This window comes from Leucoraja erinacea, chromosome 23, assembly GCF_028641065.1.
Source record: "Leucoraja erinacea ecotype New England chromosome 23, Leri_hhj_1, whole genome shotgun sequence".
NCBI lineage: Eukaryota > Metazoa > Chordata > Chondrichthyes > Rajiformes > Rajidae > Leucoraja > Leucoraja erinaceus.
In genome coordinates this window covers 704,309-714,512 of record NC_073399.1, presented here as the reverse complement: position 1 = coordinate 714,512, position 10,204 = coordinate 704,309, and the positions used below count along the sequence as shown (strand labels likewise).

Here is a 10,204-nt window from a genome sequence, read left to right as displayed (position 1 = left end):
CAATCTGCAGACTACGCTCTCCCAGCAGCACAGTGGCACAACTGGTAGAGCTGCTGTCCCACAGTGGCACAGCTGGTACAGCTGCCAGTGACCAGAGTTCAATCCTGACTTTGGCTCCAGTCTGCCTTGAGTTTGCACATTCTCCCTGTGACCACGTGGGTTTCCTCCAGATACTCCCATTTCCCAGAGGTGAGGGATTGTAGGTTAATTGGCCTCTATAAAATCACCCTTCATGTGTAAGGAGTGTAACTATAAACGGCATAACATAGAACTTGTGGGAACAGGTGATCAATGGTTGGCATGGACCTGGTGGACTACAGGGCCCGTTTCCATGCTGCATCTCTAAACTAAGTAGCTTAATGGATTCTTCTAGTTGCTGAAAAAATAAGTCTGGTTTAGAGAAAAAAAATGAATAAGCCCTCAAATGCCACTGTTAATTAAAGCTGCATTTTAATTGCAGAACAATTCAAATTGATTAGAATTTTATTTGGATTCTGCTGCAATTGTTTGTTCAAATCTCAGCTTCTCTTTATACTTTCAACTTTGGTGGGAAACAGAATGTGCGTATAGTTGAAATGAATTGATAAAATTGACAAACTCAGCAAAAAAGCATAGGGTTGACCAAATTTTAATAAGATGAACAATTTAAAATCAGTACAGTATTTCCACTCACCAAAATAAATAATCTAATAATACATTTACTGATATTTAACATTCAAATATGTTAAGTGCATAAACTGCTACACAGCAGTGATTACCAACTAAAGTCCTTTTAATTACCTTCACCAGGATTATTTACCATAGAAACACACAGACATAGCATCTTTTCCAGAGTAAGGCACATTCAGGAGTATTTTAGAAGTGCAAAAATGTATCTAAATCACTACCTTACCACAAATCACTTCTTTTACAGCATTTCATTGTAATATAATTTGAAAATAATCACACTTTTCAATCCCATGCCAGTAGAAGCTCTCACTAAATTTAAACTAACGTTGCCCACGATAATCAAAAATGTTTTGTTATTTTCACTACACGTGACATATATGGAGCAGAAGGATCAAAATCTGACTTGAATCTACCAAAACAATAACATGGATAACTTTACGTGGTGCAAAGTTTTCAGAACTATTTTTCTTTTGAGGGAAAAAATTGCCAGGCTAGGTACATGTTAGAGAAGCTCACTTCAGTAATGGAGCTAACTAACCTTAGGAACTATGGTTGGATTCTTTAAGGCATAGTTGACCCTTATTCCTTCATTGTTTTCTTTGTAGAAATGGAGAGGCCCATGCAGTCTAGCAATATCATAAAGTATATGCGTCAGGTATAATAGTTCTTTTTTTTTTCCAAATGCAATCACAACAGCACTTGCATTAGAATGCAAATTATTTTGAGGAAGAGAGCATTGTTCCACATTATCTATTTCTATTTATTGGCTTGCTGGTAGAAAACTGGGCCACAAATTTCTGTGCAAAGATTTTCATTTCAAAATTGTATATAAAAATATGTAAAATGTTCAGAAATTAAGCTCTGTAAATCAAGGAAATATTCCACTCTCCCATGAGCAGCTAAGAAAATAAATTTGCTATATCGCTGTGTTTTAATTTAGTTTAGAGGTAAGAGTGGAATCAAGTCCTTTGGCCCACCGAGTCAGTGCCAGCCACAATCACCTGTTCAGTTAGTTCAGATAGATTTATCCTATACACTAGGGACAATTTCCAAAGCCAATTAACTTGCAAATCTGCACATTTTTGGAAAGTGGGAGATAACCCACATGGCCACAGGGAGAAAGTACAAACTACGTACAGACAGCACCTGTATTCAGGTTCAAACCCAGGTCTCTGGTGCAGTGAGGCAGCAAAAAGCAGCTCAGGCACCATTACAAAAAACTAGTTGTACTGGCATATTAGAATATTAACATATTTCAGTAAGACTTAGGAAGAATGCATGCATGAAAGTATTTACTTTAATATTGACAGATTCCCAAAGGTGATTGCTTCATTGTGTGACGAGGGCAGAAAAGACTGAGCAGACACCTCGAAGGTCATTGAAAGAATGGGACAGCATGAAAAGGAAAGCTCAAACCACAAATTAGTAAAATAATCTACAACTCTCTCAACGAGCTGGACAGGTGCATAAAGGAATGAAAGACCATCTGTTACCATGTGTAGTTCTACATTAACATTGCATTTCATGCATGATTTCAAGCCCTGTGGCATGCATTGCAAATGTCATAAGGGTGTGTTTTGTCCAGTATAGCTTTTCTTAAAAGAAATTCCATTCCTTTCAGGGGAAGTAAAGTCTTTCCCTAAAACATCAGCCAATCATTTGCATGCACATTTCAATAAGGTTGCGGCTTCACTAAGCCAAAAACACAAACAGAAAACATCCTTCCTCATCTTTATTAAGGGAAGCGGAACTTAAAAGTACACTTGTAGCCAACCCAGAAAAAAAACAGAAACTGCGCACTAGAAATTTCTCATTTGTATAGCTGCCACACTAGATTGATATAGTCCAACTGCAAATTTGTCCGTAAATTAGAGTGCCTTCTCACAAATAAAGTCTGAACAAACCTTATACTCAGATTGCAAATACCTAACTCACATGATGGAAGACAGAAAACATCTTATTTCTCCCAAAGCAGCCAAAATGGCTTCATTATTATATATTTTACTTCACTTCTTTTTAATTGCTGACAAAACAAAAAAATATTCAATGCTACAGTAGAAGCAAGGAGCTGCAGATACTGGTTTATATAATTTAGACACAAAGTGCTATCCATGTTCTCCAGGGATACCACCTGACCAGCCGAGTTCCACCAACACTGTCTTTTTCTTAAAAGAGCGACATACATTAGCTTTTATGAATAACTGGCATATAATCAAGGAAAAAAACATCTAATCTCTGTCCAATTTATTAATGTTTAATAGCTGTTTGCTAATAATGGTATCATGTGCATTGTCAGCTAGTAGAAACCGAGAACTGCAGATGCTGGTTTACACAAAAGGACACAGTGCTGGAGTAACTCAGTGCGTCAGGCAGCATCCCTAGAGAATATGGATAGGTGACTATCGGCTCAAGACCGTTCTTCACATTGATTGTACGAGTATGGATGGGGGGGGGGGGGGGGGGGGGGGAAGGGAAGAGAAGAGAAGAAAGCTATTATCGGTTAGTCGAGTTTTTGTTAGATCTCAGCTTCCTTTTTGTTGGATTACTGCACCATGCATCAATGCAAACGTTTCCATTTGTACAACTTGTTTTGTCAACTGTTGGCTTATATTATATCTCAAATATTTTGTTTATTTTTATTTGCGTTCAACTCCCAAAGGCTTCAAATGAAACTCATGATACTCGTGCAGCGCTTCTATTCTATGCATGTTATTGCATTAACCATTTAGAAAAGAGACAGAGTGTGAATTGTTGAACTGATCTCATCTCAATCCACATTTTAAATTAAAACCTCTCAGTCCCCCATTTTGTTTACAATCACTGTGATAGCACCCCTCCACCTCCAAGCCCCTCACAATATCTTATTAAAATTCCCTTCAAAAAAGGGATAAATCAGGAATTTGATGCAAACATCCACCAAGGATACTTGCCAACTAATCAAGAACCTGAATGTAGACGTAAGATAATATTTGCAGATATTCTATTGGGTGGCAGTGGAGAAGAAATATGTTTTTTAAATGATGACAAATGTGTGCACTAATGAGATGGAGGTAGCCAGAGCAGACACAGCTGAGGAAAGAATGCTTATTGAGCATGTGACAAATGCATACAATATTGTTTTGATTGCCCTGAGAGCATGGTACAGTAAAGCAGTTGCATAAATTGAATGTTTGCATACATTGATATTCAGGTCCTACTCGTTTAAAACAATGAAATGAGGATCATAAAATATATTCAGTCTTGAACACATCTGATCCTTCAATTGCTCACTGTAAATCAAATAGGCACATTTTATGTCAGGGACCTTACATGAGCAATTACATCCACATTACACTCTATTACAGAAACTTTTTTATTTCAAATATTTTATGTACTCTAAAGCTATCAATTTCCCATAACTTTAATTAAAAAAATAATCCTGCAATTTTGTAGATAAAAGTGCCTGTTTTAATGAAAAACCCTCTTGGAATAGGTATACAGTATTTAACAGCATAAATCAGTTAATCTAGTTTACCAAATCAGAATGTTCCTATGCCACGGGTTTCTAGTCTGGGCTTGTGTTGTTAAAGGAACAGACGATGTATGCTGACTATTTAAATTTCTTGTTTATTCAACAGGAAACAAGGAAAAAGTAAACTGGCTACTTCATTATAAAGTCATCGTTTTTCAGAGCTTTAACAAGCCAGTCGTTATTTTGCTCATCATCTGTGTCACTCATATCACTAGTATCAGCTGCTAACAGTCGTGAGTAGTTCAATCTTTTTTGCCGAGGGATTTTTGATTGCACCGAGACAAAGACCACTGCCCAAAGCATGGCAGTAACAGAGCATGCTTGATAAAGCCTTCCTATGCCAAAACGCTCCACAATGAAGCCACTGCAAAAGCTGCCAGAACTCGCACCCAGACCAAAAGATATCCCATGGTAGATCTTATAGAGTGTTCTGTCAATGCCAGGGGTAGCTAAATCGTCAGACTGATTCAAAACAGCCCACCACAAAGCACCACTGCTAAATCCATTCAAAACTTGAATAGGCAATACTGCCCAAGGTGACCACAGGAATGAATAGTAGAGCAGTTGAGCTGCAAGGCAGATTAGCCCAAATGCAACTGTTCCAGAGAATGAGAGGACTTTTAACATTCGATCTTTGAAAAGGTAAAATAAAAATTCAGCCATGAAGCCTATTGCCACAGCAGCACCCATATATGCCTCACTACCTCCTTTGTCCTGCATTTGCCAAAAGAGGAAGTTATTGATGGCAGATCCAATGGCTCCAGTGATGAAGACTGTAACTGCATATAGCACAGCTCTCCCATCACTTCCCAACAAGTGAAATGCTTTAAAAGTCTTGTTGAATGCATCATTTTTCTTGGCGGTGTGCATTGGATAGAATACTCCAACAATAAGCGTTAACACAAGTAGTGTTGCATAAGCGTAAAAGTGCACTGCAGTTCTAGAAGTCTGTGCATTGAGGAAACAGTGCAGCCTGTCCACAAGGATACCAACACTAAAAGCTGCTCCCGCAGTACCCAAGTATCCCCAGATCCACTGCTTGCCATAGCGGTCAAGAGAGTCTACAAAGTCCAAGTAGTCATAGAGTCCATCATCTGTAACCCAATCTAAAGTTGATGCAAGAACCTCCCATAAAGATACAGCCAGCAGAATAAGCACCAATGTCTGGTGCAAGTTATCTAGGATTTTATGACTATGATTTGGCTCAAGGCTGAGGCGTTTGATTTTATTGCTCATTTCAGGGTCGTTCTTCAATGGAGCATGCCTTTTCACAAGAATATTTGCAGTACTGACATAAACATCTAAACTGCCATTTTTGTCCTCGTTATTTTTTTGCATAGAAAAGTGCGTGGTAGTTTCTTCCGCAGTTCTGGTGTAGCCAGAGCCTTCAGTAGGCAGAATCTGCCCTGTTTCAGAATAGTCCACATTCCTAGTGGTACCTCTTTCTGATTGTTGAGACTTTTCAGAATCCGTAATATTCATAGATGGCTGTTTGGTTAAGTTTTCCAGGGGTGATTCAACAGTGGTCAACAAGTGGAGGTTCATTTTCTTCTCAGTACTGTGGACATTAACGAGTTCCGAACTCTGATGACTTGACGAAGCAACTTTTACCGTTATTGGAGGTACGGTATATGCAAGTTCATTCATCTCAACATCACCAGTATGGTCTGTGTCATCTGGTATGTTTGGATTCCAATTGTCTTTTGTGTACAGACTTCTGTTACAATACATGCTCTGAATGTCCTTATTTACAGGTGGAATTAGTGTAAATAGAAAGCTAATTCCTATTGATGATAACAAGGAACCCAACACAAGAATTCTTCTTTTGTCATGGTGTCTAGCACAGTAGGACCAGAACGGAGTACAAATCAACGATATAAAATACTTTGTTCCAATCACAATCCCAACAAATGGCGCAGTCAATCCAAGCTGTCTGAAGTATATGGTGAGAAAAGGAATTACGCAGGCTTTGGCTGCACAGTAAAGAAAATGATAGGAACTGGCAAGAGCCAGTGCTTTGCTGATGTTCCACTGTTTATTTCTCTTCATGATTCAAGTTTCATCTTCTACTAAGCTTTCTCAGTTAGCCATCTGAAAAACAGAGACATGGACCATTTAAAGATACACATTAAACACAAGATTAACTGAGTTACAGATACGCCGTAGAAAGCATTTTTATCGGGATACATCACAGCATGGTTTGGGAACAGCTCCATCCAAGTGCAAGAAATTGCAAAGTTGTGCATGCAGCCCAGACCATCACGTAAACCTACCTCCCTTCCATCGACTCCTCCTACACTTCATGCTGCCTCAGCAAGGCCACCAGCATAATCAAGGACCAGTTTCACCCTGAATGCTCCACTCTCTCTTCTCTCCTCTCCCATCAGGCAAGAGGAACAAAAGAGTGAAAATGCTAACCTCAAGACTCAGGGTTTCTTCCAGCTGTTATCAGGGAACGGAACTATCCCATCACCAACTTGAGAGCGGTCTTGAGATAAGACCTACCTCATTGGAGACCCTCAGACAATCTTTATTCTGACTTTACCTTGCACTAAATGTTATTCCTTTATCCTGTATCGTCTTTCTACTGACTGAATAGCATGAAAGAAAAACATTTTCTCACTGTACCTCGGTACACATGACAATAAACAAAACTAAACTAGATGTAATTTACAAATAACTAAGTTCCGAATGATGCTGCTTAAAGGCTTTATGTACAAATTAGGTGATTTTCAACCACAATAATAACCATAATCTTAAACCTTTCTCCACAGTTTCAAGACCCTCATCACAATAGGAAGGCAGATCAGAGAAGTATTTATCAGAGATGACCCATAAAGTTGCATCTTTTACCTTGTATGCCCTTCTAAAGGTAAGACTGGCTCCCCTGGTATAGCAAAAACCTCAGCCTCCAGTCTACTTTCCAGTACACCCTCTATAAAACAATCCCAAATCTCCTAATTCCACCCAAATTTCATTCCTAATCGCCCAATTTCCATCTCTTGGTGTCTTCAAGGTATCCTTGGCTATGATACTCACCTTCCTGTTTTCAAACCTTCATTAACACCTAAGATAGACACAAAGTGCTGGAGTAACTCAGGTGAGTTAGGCAACATCTTGGGAGAAAAAGGATGGGGTCATGTTCTTCAGACTCATTAACACCTACATTTCTGTAAAAATCCTTCACTATTTGTAAAAAATTATCCTATGAGAAGTCTCTCCAAAGTTCTTGAAATGCTTTTGACTTCCAAAATTACATACATTCCCCCAGATTATTTCAATAAAACGTTTGCCCTGATAGCACCAAAGCAGTCCTGAATAAAACGGTAATATTGTAATTAAAACCCTCTCAAGTTTTGCTACAGATATAATAATCACCCCATACCTCCCTCCTATAAGATTGGCTTCTCTATTTTTTGTCAGACGCTCAGATTGTGCTTCCGACTACATCGCCTTTCACGATCCTCTCCTCCACTTCCATATAATTGACCACCCCACATGCAACAGTTTTCATACTTCTCAGATTAACCTCTTTTCAAACCTTGGCTCACCCATAATCTTGTTGACCAAGACTTGTTAACTCTGAATGCTGGGCCAACCACTAAGCCATATCTTTTTAAGGCCCTGAATTTAGACTACTCTGTTCTGGAAAAAGGGTCATTGGAGCAAGTATTAAAGTATTACCTCTTTTTCTCACTACCTTACACTAAATATTTACAGAACACTTTATTCAGAACAGAACATTATTTTAAATTCCTTTCAGTTTACTCAAGTTTCCTGCAGCTTATACTTTTTCTAAGAACCCTGGCTGGGAAGAAAATGTTCATTTCCTTGGCAGTTATGCTAATAATTAAAGCTAATGGACGACAAAATGAGAAGGACGACTGGAAACTATTTGTTTCAAAAGGGTTATAGAGCTTTGAAATTCAAATTTTTGAGGTAGAAATCTTATCATTAAAAAGGCATCTTGGTTCATAGCCAAAACCACCAAGTGCTCTTTCTGTACAACTTCTACAATTATTTTTGATTGATCGAAAGATCATCCAAACAGTCCCAAGTCCACACCGACTATTACTCATGCTTTCAAACTAGTTCTATGCTTTTCAACTTTGCATCCACTTCCTACACACTAGGAACAATTTAGAGACAAATTTACCTACTAAACCGCACGTCTTTGAGATGATCGAGCACTTGGAGGAAACCCACATGGTTCACACAGAGAAGTGCAAACACTACACAGACAGCACTGCGGTCAGCATCAAACCTGGGTCTATGGCACTGAGACAGTAGCTTTTATCAGCTGTGCAACACACAGGTTGGAGGTTCTGTCACACCCCACACCTTCCACAGTCCCTGTGTCTCCCTTTTCCATTGGACCCTACCACAAATAAATCTAGTGATATAGATGCTGAAAACTTGAACAAAAACAACCTGCTTGCTTACAATGCCAGCATGTGCAGTGCCTTGTGCCTCAGCTGGAGAAACTCAGTGGTTCAGGCAGCATCTGGGGAGGGACCCTTCTTCAGAGACTGATGGACCCAATCTTCCTGCCCTTCCCATTCCAACCTCCCTGTCCTGGGTCACCTCCATTGCAAGAGTGAGACCACTCACAAACTGGAGGAATGGCACCTCATATTCTACTTGGGTAGCTAACAACCCAACGGTATGAACATTGAATTCTCTCAGTTTTAACTAACACCCCTTTACTGTCTCTTTTTCTCCAGTCAGTCTGATGCACACATCTCTCCCATTAACGCAACTCTCTTATTCTCTATCCTCTACCATTTATACCCCCAGCTTTACATTTCACTCCTCCTCTTCTCTGATACCCGTTTATCTTCTTTCCATCTCGAGCCAGTCACTTTCTCCACTAATCCGGCCCCAGCTGTATCCACCTGTCACTTGCTAGGCTACGCCCCACTCCAAACGATCTTTCTAAGCTTTCTCTCCCCCCCCCACTCCAAACTCTAGTCTGAATAAGGGTACGAAGAAGAAATATTACCTATCCATTCCCCTCCACATATGCTGCCTGACCCACTGAGTTACTCCAGTACTTTGGGTCTTTTTTTGTACCTGTAGAGTTTCCAGGTGAGTCAAGGGAGGTGATATTCCCACCTCGGTCACTAGGCAGGAAACATTCAAGGAAGTGCTCAGTGCTTCCCTTGAAAATTACAATGGGCCTTCAGATTTTGGAGAATCTTTGGCCCATGACTGCTTAAAGTGGAGCAGCACAGGGACAGGCCCTTCGGCCCACGGCGTCAGTGCTGAACATGACGCCAACACTAATTTAATCTGCCAGTATATGCTCGAGTTGCCTGCACCTGCAGCTCCCTCCCGCTCCGGGTTGTGGGTGTCGGAGCCCAGGCCCAGTGGATAGCTGGCGCCCGGGCCGGTGCTGGGGAAGTGACAAGACTCATAACACCCGGCCTGCCCCACAGGCCCCCGGCCCACATAGCAACCGGCCCCCGGCCCCACATAGCAACCGGCCCCCGGCCCCACATAGCAACCCACCTACCCACCGCCCCCCGGCCCCACATAGCAACCGGCCCACATAGCAACCGGCCCCCGGCCCACATAGCAACCGGCCCCCGGCCCCCCACATAGCAACCGGCCCCCGGCCCACATAGCAACCGGCCCCACATAGCAACCGGCCCCCGGCCCACATAGCAACAGTCCCCGCTCTACCTGCGCTGCTTCACTCAGGCCGCCACCCGCCCGCCCGGCGCTCAGGTACCTGACGTCGCCTCCCATCGCCTTACGTCGCGACGCACGCAAGTCGCGCGCCGGCGTCCAGACCCGCCCCTCAACGTCACCGCCCCCGGCGCCACGTGACTCCACTTGTTCCTCCTGACAACTTGCCCCACGTGACCCCCTCGGTGACCTGGCCGCCCGGCGGCTCACGTGACCGATGCTGCGGCCCCGCCCCTTCCCCACTGCCCACGTGACCGATACTGCGGCCCCGTTTTTTTTTTTTTTTTTTTTTTTTTTTTTCCCCGCTGCCCACGTGACCGATACTGCGGCCCC

The 10,204-nt window shown here is 41.7% G+C and overlaps 1 protein-coding gene across 3 annotated transcripts; it reads right to left on the bottom strand.

Annotated features, from left to right (window-relative positions):
* Positions 1-614: 614 nt before the first annotated feature.
* On the bottom strand, positions 615-9,983 carry mfsd6l (major facilitator superfamily domain containing 6-like). 3 transcript variants are annotated; one of them, XM_055653628.1, is made up of 2 exons: positions 9,915-9,983; positions 615-6,271 (listed from the first exon to the last, which is right to left on the bottom strand). In XM_055653628.1, the coding sequence occupies exon 2, from the start codon at positions 6,227-6,229 to the stop codon at positions 4,310-4,312; it is 1,920 nt and encodes a 639-aa protein (XP_055509603.1). In that variant the 5' UTR covers positions 6,230-6,271; positions 9,915-9,983; the 3' UTR covers positions 615-4,309. The 3 variants fall into 3 exon arrangements, with proteins under 3 accessions (XP_055509603.1, XP_055509601.1, XP_055509602.1); XM_055653626.1 differs by having other exon boundaries at positions 9,866-9,961; XM_055653627.1 differs by lacking the exon at positions 9,915-9,983 and adding an exon at positions 9,254-9,298.
* Positions 9,984-10,204: the final 221 nt, after the last annotated feature.